General features: G+C 44.8%; 2 protein-coding genes across 3 annotated transcripts in view; one reads left to right on the top strand and one right to left on the bottom strand.

Annotated features, from left to right (window-relative positions):
• The window catches only part of LOC127579745 (myosin-16), a 168,167-nt gene extending 156,088 nt beyond the window's left edge, over window positions 1-12,079 (top strand). Inside the window, exons 19-23 of the mRNA XM_052032626.1 lie at window positions 127-252; window positions 5,538-5,708; window positions 6,786-6,986; window positions 8,095-8,241; window positions 11,170-12,079. Of these exons, the coding sequence (XP_051888586.1) occupies window positions 127-252; window positions 5,538-5,708; window positions 6,786-6,986; window positions 8,095-8,241; window positions 11,170-11,316 (792 nt within the window). The 3' untranslated portion in view covers window positions 11,317-12,079. The remainder of the gene's footprint in view (window positions 1-126; window positions 253-5,537; window positions 5,709-6,785; window positions 6,987-8,094; window positions 8,242-11,169) is intronic.
• A 1,349-nt stretch (window positions 12,080-13,428) lies between these two features.
• Window positions 13,429-22,854, bottom strand: part of gas7b (growth arrest-specific 7b) — a 365,251-nt gene continuing 355,825 nt past the window's right edge. For both annotated transcript variants that reach the window (XM_052032627.1, XM_052032628.1), the window contains exon 14: window positions 13,429-16,273. In XM_052032627.1, the coding sequence (XP_051888587.1) occupies window positions 16,160-16,273 (114 nt within the window). In that variant the 3' untranslated portion in view covers window positions 13,429-16,159. The remainder of the gene's footprint in view (window positions 16,274-22,854) is intronic.

Below are 22,854 nucleotides of genomic sequence, written 5' to 3'. Positions count from 1 at the left end.
AGGCAGCTCACTCAGTGAAGCTGAGGATCGCTCAGTGTGGGCTGTGGCCCCAAGCGACGTGACCATCAGGTGGGATCCCCTCTCCCCAGGGCACCACTCATCAATTCCTCGTCTGCCTTCCTCCAGTTCCAAGGACTCACCGTTGTCAAACGCAAGCTGGAGGCAGAGTTCCAGCAGCTGGTGACGGAGCACGAGGAGCTGGCCAATGAGTTCAGGGGCTCGGACGAGAAGGCAAAGAAGGCGGTGTGTGAGGTAAGGACTCTGCCATCTCTCAGCGTCGTCCTGTTGATGGGTTGGGACATCTTTAGTGGGGGGGGGGGGGGTGGCATGTTTTTAAGGAGTGTCAGGCCTGCTGAGGTGAGGGATTAGAGCGAATAATTTGCATTTTGAGACCTCCATGCAGAGCAGGTGAAGGAAGAGAGTGTAATGTTGCTTCTGACCCTTGGCACTTCACTGAACTTTCCCTCATTTACCCCTCGTTGCAACCAGCCCAGGTTCTGCTTCTGTTAGTTTGGAGACAGACCATTTCATGTGCCCGATACCCCTGACGCCCTCCAGCACCCAAAGCAAGGGTCACCCAACGCTACCATGTGTGCATTGACCTTGCCATTGTGCAGGGACCAGGTCTTTGGTGTCCCACACCCACGGAGGTATTGACTCCCAGCGAATTGCAGCAGCTCCTGTCACACAGCCGAGCTGGGGAGAGGATCTCCAGCACAGCTGCACCCCATGATTTTTACACCTCTATTGGATCGGTCCTACGCTCCATTGAAGAAAAAGTCCCGGCCTGTCTAACCTCTCCCTCTAACTCAGTTCCTCGAGTCTTGGCAACATCCTCGTGAATCTTTTCTGCACTCTTTCCAGTTTACCAACATCCTTCCTCTAGCAGGGCGACCAAAACTGAAAACAATACTCCAAGTGCGGCCTCACCAGTGTCCTGTACAACTCCCAACTTCTATACTCAATGCCCTGACTGATGAAGGCCAGTGCGCCAAAAGTCTTCGTCACCGCCCTGTCGACCTGTGACTCCACTTTTAGGGAACCATGGACTTGTGGTCCAAGGCCCCTCTATTGTCTGGAGTACCTGACTTTAGGCAACTTGTGCACATTCCAGGAATAACCACATCGAGTAGGGTGCTAGGTACTAGAAGGTATAACCATGTCACGGAGTCTTACAGCACAGGGACAGGCCCTTTGACCCACCACGTTGATGCTGACCCACAAGTACCCATCTGTACCCATCCCATTTACCAGCACTTGGTCTGTACCCTTCTCTGCCCTTGGTGATTCAGGTGCTCGTCCAGATACATTTTAAATGTGAGAGTGCCTGCCTCCACCGCTAGTGTCGTTGTACGTTTCCGTCCTTGGCCTGCTGCTGTTGATCGGTGACCAACCGTTGTGTCGTGGCCTGTGGCTCCCACGGTGAGATCTGGAACTGTGTCGGTGATTCCTGGTGAATCTGAAGACCTGTCCCTATTGCTGCCAAGAAGTTTAACAGGACTGGAAATGTGGCTGAAAAAATGTGTGAAACAGGAACTGCAGGATGAGTCAGTCATATTTAGAAATGAAAGACAGTGGCCAGGTTGGTGTGGGGGGAGGTGGAGAGGAGGATCAAAGACTCTGCACTCAGTATTTCTGGCCTGCAGGAGCCACAGGTCTCAGAATCACCTCAATTCCCCTCCGATCAGAAAATTTCAACTTGCGTCAGTCCGGAGCAGCTGCTCTGAGGTCTCTCACACTAGTTCAAGTGTTTTCTATTATATCAGCTTTAAATAGCATGGGTTATAATGAGCTTGCCAGCTGGTTTTGCATCATCGACAGCTTTGTATCATCGACACAAGCTCTGTTGAATGACTGGCTGCAATCTAATGCTTCGCTGCGGCAAGTGTGAGAGCTGCCAACAGGTGGCAGCAACGCTCCACACTGCAAACTGTTCAGACTGAGCCGTGGATTTGGGCGTTGATGAAAAACACGACGATGCTGGAGGAACTCAGCAGGCCAGGCAGCATCCGTGGAGAAAAGCAGGCGGTCAATGTTTTGGGTCAGGACCCTTCTTCAGGATTCTTTAGGAGTTGAATTGTTTTGCATTTTTGCTGGGCTGTGTGTTTACATTTCAAACCGTCTGTATTAATCAATGGAAAGTTAAGTTGTAAGATCTGCCAAATGTTAGTGTGTGTGAACGTTGCTGCTTCAAATGCAGCTGATCAGTACAGGGATACTTTACAACAACATAAGAAGCGCTGGAAGAACTCAGCAGGTCGGGCAGCATCTATGGTGAAAGGTTCATCAGGCTCCTTCAGTCCAGGTGAAGGGTCTCGATCCGAAATGTTGACCGTCCATTTCCCTCCATAGATGCTAGAATCCGGAGCAAAGCACTTTGTGTGTTGCTCCGGATTCCAGCGTCTGCTGTCCATTGTGTTTCTTGGGGATGGTTTGCAGCCTGTCGTGTTACAAGATGGAACTGAATGTGGACTGAGGTGGCGTGCATCTTCAGTCTGTACCCAGAGGCCCCTCGTACACCAGCTGATGGCAGGGAGGAGGTCACTATCTGTCAACTCATCAGGTGAACAAAGAGCAGAGGCCCTGGTCTGAGGGGGGACAGGAGAGCCCCGCATGAAGGAGACCCATCCTTTACCAGTCCTTGGATTGTTGCAGGTATCGATCTTCTGGCAGGCGGGGTCCTCTTGGTGTTCCCACCCCAGCTCTCACACATGCCCAGCTCGCTGCCAGCTTTGTACATACCCCAGGAGTGCCTGGCCCCACATTCTCTCCGTGTTCCTCAGAGAACATGAATCCTTATGGTTCACACACAGGGCGAGGAGAGTCGCTGGCTGCCCAGGATAGCCCGTGACTCCTTCTGAGCTGCAGGAACCCGGAATTCTCCCTCACATAAAGCAGGATAGATTGACGGAAGTTCTAGGCTCCATTTTGTGGGTCTCCTGGGAGGACTTGGAGAGAAAGCAGCTGGAGTACAGCTGATAAACTAGTCCCAGGATTCATACAGTCATATAGCACAGAAACAGGCCCTTCAGCCCAACTGATCCATGCCAGCCAAGATTCTCACCGAAGCTGATCCCATTGCCCACATTTGGCCCATATCCCTCTAAACCTTTCCTATCCATGTACCTGTCCAAATGTCCTTTAAATGTTACTCTATCACTTCCTGTTGACAGCTTGTTTGATATACTCACCATCCTCTGGGTGAAAAAACTTGCCCCTCAGATCCCCTTTAAATCTTTCTCCAGTCTCCCTAAATCTGTGCTCTCTAGTTTTGGACTCCCCTACCTTGGGAAGAGAATTGTGACTGTCTACCCTACCTATGATCCTCATCATTTTACAAACCTTCGTAGATCACCCCTCAGCCTCCTTTGTCCAAGGGAAAATAAATCCCGGCCTATCCAATCCCTCCTTATAACTCGAGCCCTCCAGATAACATCCTTCGTCAGGGAGTCATACAGCATGGAGAAACAAGGCCCTTCAGCCCAACTGGTCCATGCCAGCCAATCCTTGTGATTCTCTTTCCCACCCCTGCTCTTCCTTAATGAACCCACCACTGCCAGCCTGTACTGGAGGGGATGTTGGGGGAGTGGTTGAGATTTAAAGCACAGGGAGCCCTCATCGACTGCTTTCACTGCCAACCTTGGTTACTGGGGCTACTGAAGAGCTTGGAGATGTTGCTGTCAGCCAGCTTCCACTGGGACTGGCTCAGCTGTACGTTATATCCGGACGGTAGGATTTGTTAGTCTGGAAAATGGGATCAGGTTCCCTTGGGATTCAAGGCCCATAAGTGTCTTCAGCAGATCCCGCGGCTCACAATAGTGTAAGGCTATTACAGCGCCAATGACCCGGGTTCAATTCCAGCTACTGTCTGTAAGGAGCTTGTATGTTCTCCCTGTGTCTGCATGGGTTTCCTCCGGGTGCTCCGGTTTCCTCCCACATTCCAAAGATGTATGGGTTAGGAAGTTGTGGGCATGCTATGTTGGCACCGGAAGTGTGGCGACACTTGCGGGCTGTCCCCAGAACACTCTACGCAAAAGGTGCATTTCACTGTGTGTTTTGATGTACATGTGACTAATATAGATATCTTATCCGTCCCGGTCTGAGCTGGTGGTCAAAACTGATGTTACTGGTCCAGTGGATTAAACAATGACCAGGGAGCAAATGCCTAGACCGGACAATGCAGCCCAAGGGATGTCAGGAGGAGGGAGGGAGGGATTTCATACTCATCGCCTTTCTGAGGGAAATCGAGTTCCATCTCCCCTCAGATCTCGTGACACTGCTTGATGACGAGTAGGGAAGTTCTCCCCAGAGCCCTGACCAACACTTGTCCCTCAACCACCATCACCCAGATGCACGAGCATCTGTGGAGGGAAATGGACAATCCAGAGGAAGGGTCTCGACCCAAAACGTTGACTGTCCACTTCCGTCCTTAGATGCCTGCCCGACCCGCTGAGTTCCCCCAGTAACTTCGCTTGGGAGTGTGAAACAGAGTGGGGGTGAACACTCCACTCCCCTTCCCCTCCCCTCACATTTCTTCCTTCCCTCTACTGGATGTGACTGAATGTATGGAGGGCCTTGGTGTTGTGGGTCTGGGACAGGACACTGATGTTGGTCTGTTTAAGCTGCCTGCAGATTTGCAAGGGTTTGTAGACACAAGGTCAGTGAGCGGTGAGCTATGGGCAATGCCAAGTCCCAGAAATGCAGCGGAGGGCAGGGGTCACTGCTGCCCGGTAAACCACGGGTTTTGTGCCAGAATTTGATGTCTTGTTCTTCAAGCGTCCTTTTCACACACAAGCAGGAGGCTGTTTCCCCAGTACACAGGCCCGGCCCTCATTGTCCTCAGTCAGGCACCAGGTGCCGGCTGGTCGACCGTGTTCACCTCTCCCTCCACCAGAGTTGTCCGTGACCCAGGAGCGTGTGTCCCTTCCCCGCCCGAACGCGTCTCCGACCCCACACACTCCTCCCTCCTGTTGTCATGACAACCCATCCATCCCGACACATCTTTCAACCCCTCCCTTTCCTTCTCCCAACCCTTCTCCACCTGAATTTCTCTGCAGGGGTGGAGCCTTTGAGCTTGTGTGGCCAGGTCGCCCCAGGCTGAGTGTGTGATAGAACATCCAGTCAGCAGACCTGGCACTGAGCTGGTGCTGACTTTACCCCAATGCTGTTCAGGCACAAAAAAAACTCTAGGCCACTAGGTCTCGTCCTTTGCAAGCAGACTGATTCCCTCCACCCATCCTCGCCCCTGCTCCCTGCCTCTTCCTCCTCTCACCCTCGCTGTTCATCACCCAGTTCACCCCCCCGTTCCACCCATCTCTCCCCCCACATCTCCTCCTCCCTCTCCCCCTCCCCCCCCCCCCCCACACACCCTGTGTGATTAGATGATTGGTGGGGATTTGGGACCGTGGTGAATATTTCAGTGACACCGGGACTCAGAGTGGCCGAGTGCCCGTTCCCAGGATGGCCACAGGGGGTCAGTGTATCCCTGTGTCCGGTGGCCCGGCCGACAGATGTGACCCTCTCTCCCTCTCGCTCAGGTAGCCCGACTGGCCGAGGAGCTGCACCACGAACAGGACCACTCCCTGCACCTGGAGCGGGTGAGGAAGGGCCTCGAGGCGCAGATCAAGGATCTGAACGGCAAGCTGGAGGAGGCCGAGCAGCTGGCGCTGAAGGGAGGGAAGAAGATCATTCAGAAACTGGAGGGACGGGTAGGACTGGTGGTGGGGAGGAGGCGGGAGGGGAGGGGAAGGGAAGGGGTCCCTCGGAGGGTGCAGATCCCGGCAGATTCACATTTGACAAGGAATCTGCTGCCAGCTGACAAAGATTGATTCTCAATTTTTTGGACATTTGGGAAAGGTGATGAGGACGGACAGGGTTGATGAATTTTGTAAGGAAGTCAGCCAGCAATGTGCTGCAGCTTCACTCCCTCCATCCATCTAGCTATCTCTCCCTCTTTATCCACGCCACTCTGGGCTCCCTTTTCCCAGGTTGAGCTACAGAAGGAGGGAGGTCAAGACTTCTGAACCTGGTCGGGGTGAGCAGGCTGGTCCTGGGGTTGAGCTAAGAGTGGGGTGCCCATTCTGTACCAGCCTGCTGCAGTCCCCACTTCGACTCTGTCCTCCACCCAGACAGAAAATCCGGGATGGAGGCAGAGGTGAACCTAAGCTGGTACAGCACACTGGTGAGAAAATGGCTGACGCCACATGGAATTTAAGTTACTGCCTTAGATTTGGGAGCTGATCTTGGATTTAGGACGTTGTGGTCCACACAGCCAGGGCTGGCTGCTGGCAGAGGTGGGGCGCAGAGGTGTTTGTAGAGAGCCTCAGTGTTAAGCTAGACAACTTCTTTAAACTAGAAACACTCGGGCAACATCTGTGGCGAGAAAAGGTTAAGGTGGCAAGTCAAAAACTCCCGTCAAAACTGATGAAGGATCTTCAACCTGAAACATCAACTCTGTTTCTCTCTCCACAGATGCTGCCTGACTTGCTGAGCGTTTCCAACATCAGATGTCAGAAATTGGAAAAACACAGTAGGTCAGGCAGCATCTGTGGCGAGACAAAAAGAGAAAGTGCTTTTTTTAAATAGCTGATTGTGCTTTATAAATCAAATGCTTAGGTTCAGTTTCTCTGTGGAATGAGATAATATCAGTCTTGAAATACTTTAACTCCATTGACCTGCCCAGCACAAAGTCCTCTCTGGGAGAGCGGGGGGTGATGGATTCAGGGCAAATTATTCCTCTGGCCACGAGTACGTGACAACGCGTTGACTGCTGTCTCTTGGGACAGGTGAAAGAACTGGAAGTGGAACTGGACACGGAGCAGAAGCATCACGCAGAGACCGTGAAGACCCTGCGCAAGAACGAGCGGCGGCTGAAGGAGCTGGTGTTCCAAGCTGAGGAGGACCAGAAGAACCAGCACCGCATGCAGGAGCTGGTCGAGAGGCTCCAGAGCAAGTTAAGGGCCTACAAGAGGCAGGTGGAGGAGGCGGTGAGTGTGGACCAGGGTGGGGGGCAGTGATGTTCTGGTGCATGGGTGGAGGAGTTACTTGATCCTGCCCTGTAGAAACGTTGAGCCAAGCAGGCCCACCGGTCCCAGCAACTGAAACGTGGAGACTAGTTGGTTAATTGTAGTTTTGGGTGGTGAACAGATGCCCGTCATTGTTCTAGAAATAAGGTGGGTTCCTTCACCCTCGCCCCTTCGCCTCCCCACCCCTCTTTCCCCCTCTCTCCACCCTCCCTCTCCCACCCCCCCTCTCTCCCCATATCCTTCCCCTCAGAGTCCTGGGGGCAGAGGAGGGAGGATGACTCTGGCTTCTAGTCCAGCTGTTTCACCACAGGTGGGGCAACCATATAGCAGGGTATTTCAGTACAATCCCTGCTTCTCCAGAACCCACAGAATTAATTTGACTTTAACAAACCTCCTGAGTTCGGCCACTGGTGGATCATTTGGTCTGCCACTACTTCTCGGCTTTGGTGGATTTTCTAGTTTGAACTATCGGAGTGCAGACATCGAGTCACTTCTTTACTTCTGGCTGCTACTCTGTGCCCAAGAACATGTCAGCAATGTGCTCGGACCTTTAAAGCAGTCAACCTTGCCCAGAAGACCACTGTGGCTCTGTTTAATGCATTTAGTAACCACCATCCATAACAATATTTTCACGTTAATATGCTTCCTTTCATTGAAGAAGGTAAATCTGGGAAATTTGGAGATGTGTGCAGGACAGGATTAATATTGAATTAGTGTAAATGACTCAATAAGCAGAAGGCCTGTTTCCATGTTGCAGCTCTACAAGTTTATTTTGTCTATGCAGAAGCAATGTGTTCTTTTGATTGGACAACGTTCCAACATTAGTATGGATCCTTCAGGGAACTTCCAAATGATCCTTAAAGGAGGCATCAGATAGGAAGACAAACCTGTATTGATGAATATAATGGGCCTGAGCTGTGAGAGCAGCACCTGGCACTGATGACTTCTGCTCTCTCCTGAAACCCAGTTTGATTTTAGTGAAGCGCAGAGGGAGACCACTGCAAAGCTTAGGGGATTCAACAATGTGACAATCACACCACTGCAATCCCTCACCACCTCTCTGTTGCAGGAAGAACAAGCGAACATGAATCTGGCAAAGTACAGGAAGACGGTTCACGAGTTAGATGATGCTGAGGAGCGTGCTGACATCGCGGAGGCGGCACTCACCAAAATCCGCACCAAGAACCGGGCCAGTTTCGGCAAAGGCTACTCCTCGGTGAGTGCTTCCATCTGAGGGCAGGAGGTTGAGTGTCTAATTTTCTGGCAGATTTAATGGAATTCAGAATCCTGACAGGCTGGATGTAGTTTCTAGATCTGGCTTTGCACAATTAACACTCTCCATTGCCATCACGAGCTCAGAATGAGTGTCAGTCTCTTGTAACCTTGTTTGAACATAGACCAGCACAGGAACAGGCCCTTCAGCCCACAATGTCTGTGTGATGCCACTTTAATCTCTCCATACTCTTCGTGTGACTGTTTAAATGCCACTTAAAATCACTATCGTGTCCACGTTCCAGGCACCTACCCCTCAAAGAAACTTGCCATGTAAATCTCCTTTAAACTTTTTTGCCCTCTCACCTTAGAGCTGCTCCCCTTGGATGATCTGATTTTTTTTTTCATTAGAAGTGCAAAACCTGTAGATGCTGGAAATCTGAGGTAAAGACAAAGTGCTGGGGATACGCAGCAGGTCAGGCAGTGCTTATAGAGAGTGTCGGGATGTTTCAGGTGAAAGAACCTGCATCAGAATCCTACAACTTTATTTTCCCCTCACTTCTTCTGATCTGACTATCTATCCAAAACATTACCCACTTCTCTCTCTGGAGTTCCCAGAGTTTCTTGAGACTGTCTATCCATGTACAAGGTAAGCTATGAGCCACAGGTGAGTTGTCTGTCCTCATGAAGAAGAGTTTTATAGTCTAAGGATTCACCCTAAGTAAGATAGTCTCATTATTCAGGTATAACTTGGTACACTGCACCCTGCCCCTCCCTCCCTGGACCAGATTAAGCGGGTATGGATGTCAACTACTGTTAAAAATGCAAGGTTGCTGTTGGGTCTCAGGTCGTGTTGAATCCCAATCTTTCTTGTTATTGCATGAATTTTTCCAGTTTGTTGTCAAGAGTTAGAGCCATTCAGCACAGCTACAGGCCCTTTGGCGCACTGAGTCCATGCCAACCATCAGACACCCATCCACACTAATCCCATTTTATTCTCCCCCTAACTCCTCCGTCCCCCCAGATTCTACCACACACCTACATTACTAAGGGCGATTTACAGTGGACAATTAACCAAGCAACCCACTCATTTTTGGGACATGGGAGGAAACTGGAGCAGTCACAGGGAGAATGTGCAAACTCCACCCATACAGTATTGGGAATCAGGATTGAACTGGATCACTAGATCTGTGAGACGGCACCTATTTTGTTTTACTTGGTTTTCCATTTATTTATATTGAATGAATCTATGGTAAAGGTGTTTAAGTGGTAAAATTAGTGAATATTAAATAATTTTCACACATTAATTGCTGAATTAAAGATCAGTCTCTAATGTTGAGGAATTTAACTAATGAATCACTTTTTACTGCAGAGCCTACTTTATGTTAAATAACTTCTGTCAGAGTTAAAAGTTTGTGATAAGTCTTCCACACTTTTTACCTACATCTGTGCATGTGATACACAATGTACCCCCTTGCCTGAATCATTTTTTAACCAATCTAAGTTGGATTTCTTTCCCGCTCCCGTAGTCCAAATAAAAACAATGCAATGATGTTTACTACCTGGTCCCACCAACATCCTGAAGACCATGAGAGGGCCTGGATGCACAATTCTCAGAGGCTCGCTCTCTCCCCACTAAATTCACCTTCACCAATCTTAATATATCCACCTCTAAACTAGCACAGCTGTGGGTCTGTTGAACTCACCAATCCACTTCTTCCAGCATACGCTTCCCTGAAATCTAGTTGACAGCTTGCTGAAAAAATTGGCTCAAGCTGCTTTCATTGAACAGGCAGTGACCTCTCCTGCCTCAACTTCCATCTAGTAAATGAACATGGAGATCACTGAGATGTTAAACATAAGAGTTTCTTAACCTGTATGAGAGACCAAAGTTAAGTGAACCAAATCTTACCTTGACCTTTCCCAGTCTTTTTCTAGCCAGAGCATAGGCTAAAAAGTTCAAATTCTTATTGGTATTGATGTAAAAGCTCTTTCATATTTGTATCTAGTCTGATTTTTTTTTAGAGCAATTTGAATTAATGTCTTGGGTTTACATTTCCAAACCAGCCATTTAATATTTCTGTCCTCTTTGTCTCACCTTTTTTCCTCCCACTACACCTGGGTTCAGTCTCGTTGCTCTGTGCCCTTTCAGCTACGTTAAATTAAACACTGTACTCAGGAGTGAGGACAATGCAAAAGCCTGGGGAGAATGGCCAATGCCATATTTGTTGTTAGTAATGTTATTTAATTTTACTAATTACTTCTCCAGATTGTCCAGACATTAGAATGAATCTTACTTCCTATAAACACTTCAGAGGTCAAAGTGAAAAATTCTGGGCCGGAAACAACCTGCCTCTCCGTCCAGTTTTAAGAAAGTGAACAACCAAACTATTTGCAGGTCATTAACATTTCATTGTATTTTTATACCACAGGTGGCCAGTTCCAGGATTCTAGACATTTGGCAGGCAAAAGCAGCCAAGGATGGCTGAATTCAGAAGCAGACACACTTGCAGTGCAACTTCTGATCAGGCTCCACAAGCAACCTAAATGCACTCAGCCTGCTACCTGCAAAACTGGCCATCTGATTTTCGCCATCATCCTTTGGGGTGGCTGAAGACCATGAAAGGGCCTGGTGCACCATTCCACTTAAGAGTCAAAGACTGCAAGACATTCAATTCAGGTCCTCCCTTGGATTCTTTAAGCTTCACAGAATTGATCTCCTACTAAACTCACCTCCAAACCAAAAGCAAGATTGATAAATAAATGGCCACTCCCAGTTCCAATTGTCCTCTCTCCGTGAAATACTGTTCATTGTGTACGCATCGAGTTTACCTAGGACTGCATTTCTTTTGCCACAATTGCACAGAAATCTATGCAAAACCTTAGGTACAACTAAAATAATATTGCTTATTTCTATTGCTTTTGTCTACAGGGTTACAACTCCCCCTTTGCCACCCTTGTCAGGTCTCCTAGCTCGGCTGGGTCAGAAGGAAGAACAGAGAAGGTGCTGAATGATGATGATTCTACCTCTCTCATTCCCACTTACCTGAATTCCCTTAAGAAGTTGATTATTGAATAATTCCCAGAAGAGGGCCACCGCTCATGCACTAACTAGAGTGGATGGGGAAAGACAGCTAGCATTTACCACTGGAGCGACGTGCAACAAAAATGATATGGACATCTCAATGTCTCTGCCGCATGCAGGATCTGCCAGTATCTATGGAGAATCAGACTGGTAGGAGCATCACATTAATACTCAACCATGTACATTACAACAAGATTTAAAAATGTCTTTCATGAGTAATTGCTTACATACAGGGTGTGTAGTGGTTGGGAACAATGGGTCACAGATGCAATTAAAGCTGCAGTGCTTCTTACTAATATTAACTGAGATGGTCTTCTGAATAAACTGTTAGCAATCAATTGAACGTGGAGTAGGTATAATAAGACAATAAAACTGTTAAACCCAGTCACTTCACCCAGAATCAGAATGCACTTTGCTGTGTTCTATCTTGGTACATCAGCATCATTTCTTGCTTCCTCAGGTTGTCAGTTAAGCCTCCTCCGTTCCACACCCTTCAAACTCAGTGCAACAAAGCTCCATGTCAGATTTCAAAGCCACACTGGAATCATATTAAAATTTAAAAGAGACCCATTTTTGTATCACTGAGAAATTGCATTATATTTATATTTTATATATATTATATATATATTGTGGACTGCTTAGTTAACTTTATAATACACCTTTTAGCTCCATATTTGCAGATGAAAATCTCTAGCTAGTCAATTTAACCACCTGTACCTTTAGTGTAATCCATGGTAATTGTTAATACTACTGTGCATTTTACAATGTAATAAACCACTGTAATCTTAAGACTGAACAGTTTCTTTGAGGAGGAGCAAGCTCCAGGTATTGTTGGTGAAGCAGAGTTTCTGCAATGCATTAATGATGGCTCCTCACCTCTCAAGTGAACCATCCAACCGTTGATTCTTATCATCACGGCTCTCAGAGAAAGGGCAATTGGATGTCTTTCAAGACGTTGCCCGAGAGCAGCTAAGGGAAAGACCCAAGCTGTCAGCAGCACCTTTGGAAGGTGAGAAATAAGAACAAAAATGACAAAAAAGATACACCACCAGTTTGTTTCTTCCACTATGCAGCAAGCATAATACTGTTGTAAGTAGTGCGTTATGGAGTAAGGGCCAGTACCTCAAAGCACTAGAGATAGATCACCAATACAAGCCTCCAACTGCAATGGGTGGATAAGCAAACCAAAGGTAGTATCCTCTCCCAGCCCAATATTCCCAGTATTGAAGCTCAGGGAGCTCCATTGGGCAGGGCACATCATTTGCCTGTCCAACATCAGGCTGCTGAAACACTATTCTGAACTCTGTAATGGCGAGAGATTACCGGATAGCCTGAGGAGAAAGATGTTCTCAAAATCTCCTTGGGAAAGGCGCATCAGCCCTGCTGACACCTGGGAACTGTTCACCCAAAACCACTCGAAGTGGAAAAGAAGCATTCAGGATGGCACTGACAACTGAGGCCAAGTGTCAGGCGCGTAAGAGCATAAACAACGCACCACCGCTCAGACCACCCAGCCGCCCCATCTCTGGCAGAGTCTGCAGGTCCCATACTTGCTTGATCAGTCACCTCAGAACGGAAGTGGAAGTAAATCAAAATTCTGATCCTGAGAGACTGCATAAGGAAAGAAGGGGCCAGTATTTCTGGAGAATCATTGCAGTCATACCCTGCATTGACAAAACTGAGCTGAAGTGACATGCTCCACACTAGCATGGTAAAAGGAAACCCATAGTGCCATCACTTCGGTTGTTAATTGGTTGCCAGCCTGAAAATGGAATTCACTACCAGATTCTAAGTCACAATTGGGACAAGAAAAGAAACTCAAAAGATGCATCAGGGAGGGCAAGGGTCAAAGCACAATCCCAGATGATGATATGTCAGCAATTGTGAGGTCTTTTTGCTGCTAAGACGAAGGAGCGTGTGCTGATTTGCAAGCTTATGTTGCAGTCCAATAAATCAGCCCTTCCCCTCCAGCAATGGCAGTCTGCTCAGCTGGTAACATTCAGATTCCTGGCGACACTTACAGAGCCATCAACCAAAGTTGAGTCCAGTTCAAATTACAACGATTTGCACATTTCCTGATAAAGACCAGACGCTGAACCACTGTAATCTTCTGCACCACTGTTTCACTTAGATGTCATTTATTGTACAGAAAACATTCTGATTTTAGCAGCTACAGCCTTTAAAAGCAATTTCCTTTTCATTGAGAGTGTGAATGTTTTAATAACATCAATTTAACTAGAGGACATTTATCACAACTTGCACAATATTCAAAGCAACATACACAAAGTGGTAAATAAGAAATATTATGTTGCTGCAAATACAGTTTAAATTCATCTTGGGGTACTTTCACATGAAAACATCTTAAGTAACAGCCACTTGGTCAGACATGCTGTTTTATGGAAAATTAATAAACTTTTACAGTATATAGAAATTCAGATTATAGAGAAACTGCACTATTGTAACAAGGTTATTGGTTTATGAAACCCAACTGAATTTAAGATATACAAAAAGCATTTGTGCTTTAAAAAGTTGTGGACAAGTTAGTCATACATTGATAAAATGCTCCCCAGTAATGTTGTATAAACTGTTAAGTATGCATCATATCATAATCAAATTTGTGTTCTATATATAAAAAAAGCAGACAATAGCACCAATAGAGCTAGATCCTGCAATGCTAAGTAAGCATGTTAAGATGCACAGGATTGGATTGTTATCTGCTGAGGTCATTTGGAATGTTTCTGTCCTACCTTATATAAAGATTAGCAAGGTCAAAAACAGCACAAGCAGCTTTTCCTAAAAGGAAATTTGCTTCTTTGTCCTTCGTAAGCCAGAGCAATCTCTACATATTGCTGGAAAATCTCAGGTGCTAAAGGAATATTTAAACAGTTTGCCTCTTAGAGCGAGCCAGAGTGATAGGGCTGCATTAAATCACTAGATGATTTCTCCATATTGCACCTTTCTAATTAGAGCCAGAACTTTGCACTTCTTTGTTAATGTCAGGAGAGCACCCCAAAACAATCTCAGTTGACAGCACTCCATCTGTTGGAGCCTGTTTGTTTTAATCAGATATCAAATGGAACATAACATTCTTCCATTCAAGCACATCTCCATTGAAATCTTAACTAACTGTAGTGGCCATGTTGATGGTGCTCTGAATTAACATTGCCACTTTGGATGCTATGGAGCTGATTGTGTTTTGCAAGTCTCTTTAGATGGTCAAATGGGACATAACACAAGAAAATTCACATTGTGTGACAGTTTGGAGTTTGATTCTTCACATTTGTAATTCCACTGTCAACAGAACTTTATCCTCAGCGGACCTGCTGAGTTCCTCCAGCGTTTTGTGTGTTCATCCGAGCGAGCACAATGCCGATGGAAAAACTCTCAAGGTAACATTACTGGAGATTCCATTTATGCTGAAGCTCGCAGAGAGAATCATTTTAAGATTGTTCTAATAATTTAGTTTTATACAATTTTGAATCATTAGTTGAATGATACATTGACTTCTGCACAGAGAGATTTTGGAACAGAATCAGCCCATATGTATTTGCATCCTAAGCAATGTCATGTGGAACCAAACATATTTGCAATCACTTGCTCATGACCTCCCAAGAAATGAAGGACTCCAGGCGGGAAGAAAACGCTTTACAGGCTTACTTAGGCAGAAAACCATTTGGCTGCCAAAAAAAGCAAATCAAATCTGCTTCAAACACTAACAATTAGTGCACAAAGACTCAATTACTTATTTACATCAAGCAAGCAAAATTGGAAGAAGACTGGAAAATTGGAGAAGAATAAAGTGAATAGAGAAGAAAAAAAGATGCAAAAATAGTCCCAAGCATCTTAGAGGTTGCTGTGAGGTGCCATCAAGTACTGACTATACTTAGCAGGTGCATAGTCAAACAGAAAAAGAGATGCGGATAAAGCAGAGGACACTTACACGGAAAACTATCCAGTTATACGAGTAAAAAAAAATCACTTCCGTGACAAACCCCAGCCAAGAAAGGGTTGCAGGTGGTTTCCCTTTGGCAGAGGTGAATTTAGAACTTCAATTCTTGCTGAACTCCAGTTTCGTAATGTGGTGAATTGGAACATCGTTAACTCATTAATAGTTCTTTTGGAAGCTCAGCAATATCCTGACAATTTGAAACTAGAATTCCAATCACATTCAAATGATGATAACTGCCAAAACAAATAATTAAGACAAGTATACTCATTATCAGAATATACTGAACAACACACTTGGTCATTAAAAGCCTTACCACAGCTCCTATATTTACCTTTCAGCTCAAGCTAACCTGGTTCTGAGACACGACAAACTACAGATGTGGCCAGCTGCAAACATCATATCACTTGCCCAGCACATGGCTGGGATTGCAACACTGGGGCAAAAAAAAATGCCAGAAGTCAAAAGTCAGAACTGGTTTTCATGTGAAAGTGCCCATCTTAATCCAGGGACAACCACATTGCACTGTTTTCTGGAATGTAAGGAGGGTTGAGGGTGGGTGGGATACAGAATCCATGACAGCTGAAGCACTCTTTTTATATACATGCTTAGCATGCAAGAGAAAGCTTTTCCACCATTGCTGGTGAATAGGCAGTTTGATTTGCAAGAAAACTCATACTAGCACAAAAAACAAACCGCTTGACACAGATGGCTAAATATTTAAACTTTTTTTTGTTTCATATACACAAAAGGCACTCTGTTATGAGCTTGCACTGTGACTTTCATTGCACTTTGATTCCTTGACACAATCCATCCACCTGAAGACCAGTAGCAGCTAACTGCTCAGTTAACGCCTGTGGAAAAGGAAATCATTCCCGCAAAGGGCTTACTCTATAATTCCATGTCCACAGGCCGGATGTGGCCTGTCTTGTGCTCTTTTACCCAGAGTTCTCTGTCCTTGGCAGGGTCAACCTTCCGCAGCAGCTGATCCACTGGTTCGATAGTCTAAAGAACAGGGGAGAAATAAGGCCATACTTACACTCATTTTCTAATGCAAGTTCTTATGCAACCCCAGTGTCAAGAATCAGGCATCAAAATCTCAAAAAAAAAGGGTCAGCCATTCCAGACAGAAAAGAGAAGAAATTTCTTAGATTATGGGACAATAGCAAGTTTAATTCAAAATACTAAAACAATTAAACTTACCTACAAATATTTTAGTTAGTTTTATGTTTATAATATTTTTCCTTTAATTATTTACTTCTCTGAATGTCGGAGACATTGAAAGATCATCAAGATGCTTCACGCTTTCACAGCTGACAAGGCCTCTGCCTTGCTGCCTTGAAAGTCTGATGGTGTGTTTAGGGGATGGGACCTCCACACTGTGCCAACGACATCTCATCATTCTGGGGCCTTGCTGCTGGACTCAAGGGCTTGGACGGTGAGTAAGATAGGACTTTCACCTCCAGCCAAGTGAACAGGGGACCCAATCTGTCCTGCTGTGTATATTAATTTGTTCTTTGCTACATCATTGTGTTCTTAGTAAAAGATATATAAATGTCACCTTGTTCAAATGTAGTCAACTATAAAATTAAACAGGCATTTAGATCTTTTGTGTAGGGTTTTCACATTGATCGCTCTTAGGCTCCGTTTGCTATGCCATAGAGGGTCATTCTTTGAGTAACAATGGACAAATGTTCCTCTCTATAAGAATAACCACTTATCAGTGTTCTAATAAGAATGAACACAGACTTAACATGTTACTTAACTTGTGACCTGCTGACTCTCCCCAAACCTTTAGGGCTTTGGTTTGACTATGGTAATTTGAACAACCATTGAATATTCTTCCCAGGATGGGAGTGTCAAGTTAATGGCTAAGCCAAACTGTTGGACCTAAAAACTGTACCACATCAAAATTGAAGAAGCAACATTCAATGAAACAAGAGGAGGAAGAAACCAATTGGACCAAGAGGAAATATGCAGAGCAATTAATAAGTACCATGATCTGGATGTTATCATATTTCCAGTGCTAGTATTTTATCATTTCCACATATTTTAAAACTAATTCCATCAAACTCCATTACCCATTTTTCCTATTTTTAACAACCAGGACCCAAGTTCTGTCCATCAGACTGAACCAACATTTTCACTCCTAACACATGTACAGTAGGCTCTCAATGGAAAAAATACTCCTCTATGTACTTGCTCTGGAATATTCCCAAAAGGAACTCTTCTAAACATTGGATCCCATGGTAAAGAAATGACTCCCTATTCAGTCCAATCCTTGATTTGATGTATATCAAAGCAGATTCAGATTTTGACAAGGCAAGAATTCAGGTGTAAACAAGGAGGTGATGAATGATGCATCCCAGGTCTGGAGTGCAAACCTAACCCTCAGTAAACATTAATGACAAGAATAAATACTTCCTAATGAACTCCTGCTAGTGCAATTTCTGCAGATAGGCTTGTGTCTCAAAGCATAACATATAATGCCAAACATAAGTATACAATTTCAAGAGTATTGCCCTGGATTTTGCAGTTGGATATCATAAATTACCCATGTAAGCAGAACTCAAAGCCACTGACAATTGATAGCATTTTTCCTTACTTTGCCCTGACTCCACCTGAAGCCGAGCAAGGGAACGTGGCTGCAAGGAGTCACCACAGCCTGAGATGAGGAATTCACTTGAAGAACCTACACAAGTGGGACTTGACAGAAGAGGAGGAGCTGTGAACAGCAAAAAATTCTTAAAATTAAATATTTTTTTTAATTACAGAACAAAACGCTTAATTATTTTAAAATACTTTACTCATTTATGAATATTACTTAAATACTCAAAATATTCAAAGATTTTGATATCAACCTAAGCAAGCATATGGTTTAACAGCTGTGACATTTTTTCACCAGATTTTTGGAACAGGCCTTTTTTGACTATTCATCCCCATCTCTCTGTCTTACATACACAATGCTACTTACATTGCAAAAGGCACCGTCAACACACTCAGCTTCACCCCAACTGTTACAAGCTAACAAATGCGATCTTTTATCGTAGGTCAGATTTAGGTCACACGAGGTTTAGGAACAAGCTTCTCCAAAGCCTTCCATATGATTAGGTCAACTTCCCAATAGTTAAAAGGCTTATTCACATATACCCTCACCAATAATATTCAGATCTCATCTCTTGATACTTCCTCTGCCAGAGAATTCTTCAAAGAAAATAAAAATCATTTGATCTTTGGCCCCTGAACAGTTTTAAGTTAAAATATTTGGCTTCATCAGCCTAGCGAGTTGTATTCTGCAGAACCTGGGAAGCACTTTCAATATATCAACAAAGATTGCCTAGAGAAATGTTATCAAAAATATTAATCCATCACTTTTAAAGTTTTGTATTCTTTTTCTGCAATCCCCACTGGGATATTTTGGTTTGAAATCATACAAAGGAGCATCTCCTTACACTAAGCTTCGCATAGAGGGTTACTTCGTTTCAACCAAGACGTAAAAAGAATGGTCTGGAGGTTCTGCGAGGCAATGCTAGAAGCACATGCTGGAATTTCATTTGCTGCTATTTAATTTATTTTAGTGCCAACAATAGTCAATAATGAAACATAATGTGCCCAGATTGCACATTTCTTAATGCTGACATTGCTGAATGGAGTGAAGTTAGCTTATTTAGCTTCAAACTCCGAGCTGCTTACAAAGAACACTCTTGTACAAGAACTTCATCGCAGGGCAAGGAGAAAGGAGAAATGAAATTGAGAAAGGAGCTTAAAATTCCCTACATAAACCTCAGGAAGGAGGTGAAAGGATTTGATTACCTACAAGTGTCACGTATTCAGCAAAAAAAATTAGCTTTAATTATTCGTTAGATTTATTTATATTTCAGGACATGGGCACTATTGGCCAGCCAGAGTTTATTGCCCATCGCTGATATAAATAGCAGCAGCTAAGAGGTTCTACAAGAAAATGTTTGTCAAATAGAAAACAAAGGCAAACACTGAAGCAAGGAATGAAGCAACCACCAACTGTTTCATGATTGGCTGAGTGGACAATGATGGCCTTGGGGCTGTGCCTGACATAATAGCCAGGTCTGGTAGTAAATCTCAAAGACTCACTCCTCATTATTTTGTACCTTCACATTTGTTTACTTGAATAATGGAGAAAGATTAGCCCTTGAATTCTTTTTCCATGACCGTAACCGTCTTTAGAGCAGCCATCGGGTGCCTAATGCTGTGGACTCCCCACATAAGGGAATGTTGGGAAGGAGAGGTTGCCCCAACCCCCACCACTGGAAGCCAAACCAGAATTGGGAGATGAAGGACAGGTTTCTGCTTGCTGAGATTACCCAGCATGGGTAGAGACAGAATCATTACCATGTACTTGCTCCATTTCACCAGGTAAGATTAGTTAATGTCATTTGTTGGCCTGACACCATGTCATAAGATGTTAACATCTGTGGCAATCCCTCTCGTGAAATTTAATCCGTGCCCTGGTGTCAGTAGACCACACATCAAAGTAGCAACTTAACAATGAATGGTAACACAAGTAGATAGTGTGGAAGGCATACAGCATCCATGTCTTTGTCAGTCAGGGCATTGAGTTTAAGAGTCAGGAAGTCACATTGCAGCTGTATAACACTTTGGTATGGCTGCATTTGGAATATTGTGTGCAGTTCTGGTTGCCCCATTACAGGAAGGATATGGAGTCTTTGGAGAGGGTGTAGATGAGGTTCACCAGGATGCTGCCTGAAAGAGAGTATCAGTTATAAGGAGAGATTGGACAAGCATGGTTTGTTTTCTCTGGAGCATCGGAGGCTGAGGGGAGACCTTATAGAGGTTTAAAAAGTTATGAGAGGCATAAATAGGATAGATCTCTTTCTCAGGGTAAAAATATCAAAGACTAGAGAATATAGCTTTAAAGTGAGAGGGGGAAAGTTTAAAGGAGATGTGAAAGGCAAGTTTTTTTGTTACACAAAGAGTGGTAGGTACTGGGAACATGCTGCCAGGGGTGGTGCTGGAAGCAGACGTGATAATGGTATTTACGAGGCATTTAGACAGACATGTGAACATGCAGGGAATAGAGGGATATGGTTCACGTGCAGGCAGATAAGTTTGTTTAGTTTGGCATTATGGTCAGCACAGACATCATGGGCTGAAGGGCCTGTTCCTGTGCTCTACGTTCTAAAGCCTTATTTTATCCACTGGCATTTCACACATCAAGTCCACTGGAAAACAATTACAATCAATTGCCATAGATCAGGATGTAGAATGATACAAGTCTGTGTTCACTCGTCTTCCCAACTTAAAACATCTGCCGGTAACGGACAATACAGGTAACAAACCCAAGACCCCATTGTCACCTTGGACAAGCTGATATTCAAGAGCACAAAAGGAAGTGCAAGGCTGTGAGCCTCACCCAAACTGATACCATCCAGCACTCACATTTTCATGCACGTTGAAATGAAATTGGAAGCACTGCACAGCCAGCAGCTGAGCCAACATTAGCCATTTTACACAGAAGTCCAGCATCGCTACAATGCTGAAAGTGAGATGAATGCTCCTCTGCACAAAATCCAGTTGACTGGAAGTGACCAGGCAGAGTCAGTTGGGAGGGAACCATACCCAACAATAACTCACCCAAATCTCTGATACTCCTGCACCTTACTAGTACAGCCAGTCATTAAACTTAACCCATGACACATAGAATATCAGATTTTCTTTTGGCATACCACAAGTCTATTTTCAGCTCCAACTAAGTTTCTCTCTTGACTTAAGAATCTGACACCCTGAAATAAACAGGTCCAAATTGTGAGGAGCCAGCTGCTGCACTTAAGTTTCACAGCTGCAAAGGGAAAATCAAAATGCTTCCACACTTGTCAAACAGTGAAGTAGCTTCAGGAAACTAACTGCCTGGTAATGACCAGATATAGATCTGCCATCTATCCTTGTGGAACTGACTCCAGAGACTAAAGTGCTACTGACATCTTCAATATATGTAAAATGAAACTACCGAGTTAGGCATTTAGAAATAGACAACAGAAATCTAGTGAGCTGCTGCTGTCAACATGGTGTAAGGGCTGTAGGTGCACTAAGCCTAGCCATTGATAAAAAGTGGCACTGAACTAAAGGGAAACAACTCAGCAACATTCATAATTAAAAGGCTAATGTACAAGTTGTCTACATCAGACAACACCATGGTTGCCCATGTTACCTCCTGCAGTCTTTCATCCTCAATTAGCTGATGACCAGCAGTCAAACAAGAACAGCTTTCACTGGAAGGAGCTGTTATTCTACATCAAGAACACACTTGATTATACCTCTTTCTAAATTAAAAAGGATGTGTTGCTGTTGGATATGGTGATGGGACAGTGGTTAAGGTATTAAAATGTTAACTCAAAACCATGGACTAACAATAAAGAGGCCCATATTCAAACTCCACTTTGACTGCCATGGAATTTACATTGAGTGGATAATCTGGAATAAAAGAGACACAGTAGTGATGACCACAAAGCCACTGTCATGAATATCCATCTCATTCACTGATGTCCTTTGCAGAGGAGATAATCTGCCATCCTTCCCCATTCTGGCCTATATGTGACTGGAGACCAACAGCAATAAGGTTGATTCTCAACTGCCCTCTTAAATGGCCTAGCAAGCCACTCAGTTCTTACATAATCTACATTAAAACAGAAAGAAAAAATAGATCAAACCAACAGACTAGCATCAAGCTGGACACTGAATTTGGACATCACCAAGTCACTCCCCACACCATTGATACTGCAAATCCCTCCTGGGGACTGGTATCTAAATTGGAGAGCTGTCCCTCAGATTGACATGGTCATATTCACTGAACCACACCCAACAGTTAATGTGCCAGACTCCTCACCCCAAGTACATTTCTTCCCAGCAGCAGGACACAGCCACCAGCCTCCTTTGCTCCGGGAAAAACAGGCCCAGCTGATCCGATCCCTCCCCATAACTACCTCCAATCCAGACAACATCCTGGTGAATTTCCTCTGCACTCTGTCCAGCGTAACCACATCCTTCCTATAGTGTGGCAATCAGAACCAGGTGCAATCCAGCCAGTGGTTTGCAAAGTTGCGACATAACGTCCTAACTTTTATATTCTACGCCCCAACCTACGAAGGCAAGGATGCCTTCCTTATCTACCTCCGTTGCCACTTTCAGGAACTATGGACGTGAACCCCAAGGTCCTCCTGTTCATCAACATTCCTTAGCACCCTAGCATTTACTCTACATGTCCTATCTGTATTTGACATCCCAAAATGTGTCACCTTGGACTTCCGGGATTAAATTTCATCTGTCAATGTTCTACCTAATTTTCCTTCTGATCTATATCCTGCTGTAGCCTTAGACAACTTTCCTCGCTATCCAAAACACCAACTTTTGTGTCATTTACAACTTACAAATCATACCAACAATATTCACATCCAAGTCATTGCAAATAACAAGAGTTCCAGCACTGATTCCTGCCATACACCACTGGTCACAGACTTCCAGTTAGAAAAGCATCCTTCTGCCTCTATCACCGATCCAATTGGTCAGCTGACCTTGGCTTTAACCTTCTGGAC

This window comes from Pristis pectinata, chromosome 18, assembly GCF_009764475.1.
Source record: "Pristis pectinata isolate sPriPec2 chromosome 18, sPriPec2.1.pri, whole genome shotgun sequence".
In the NCBI taxonomy this organism is placed as follows: domain Eukaryota; kingdom Metazoa; phylum Chordata; class Chondrichthyes; order Rhinopristiformes; family Pristidae; genus Pristis; species Pristis pectinata.
Note: the sequence above shows the minus strand (reverse complement) of the source record. Positions and strands in the feature narration are given on the sequence as shown.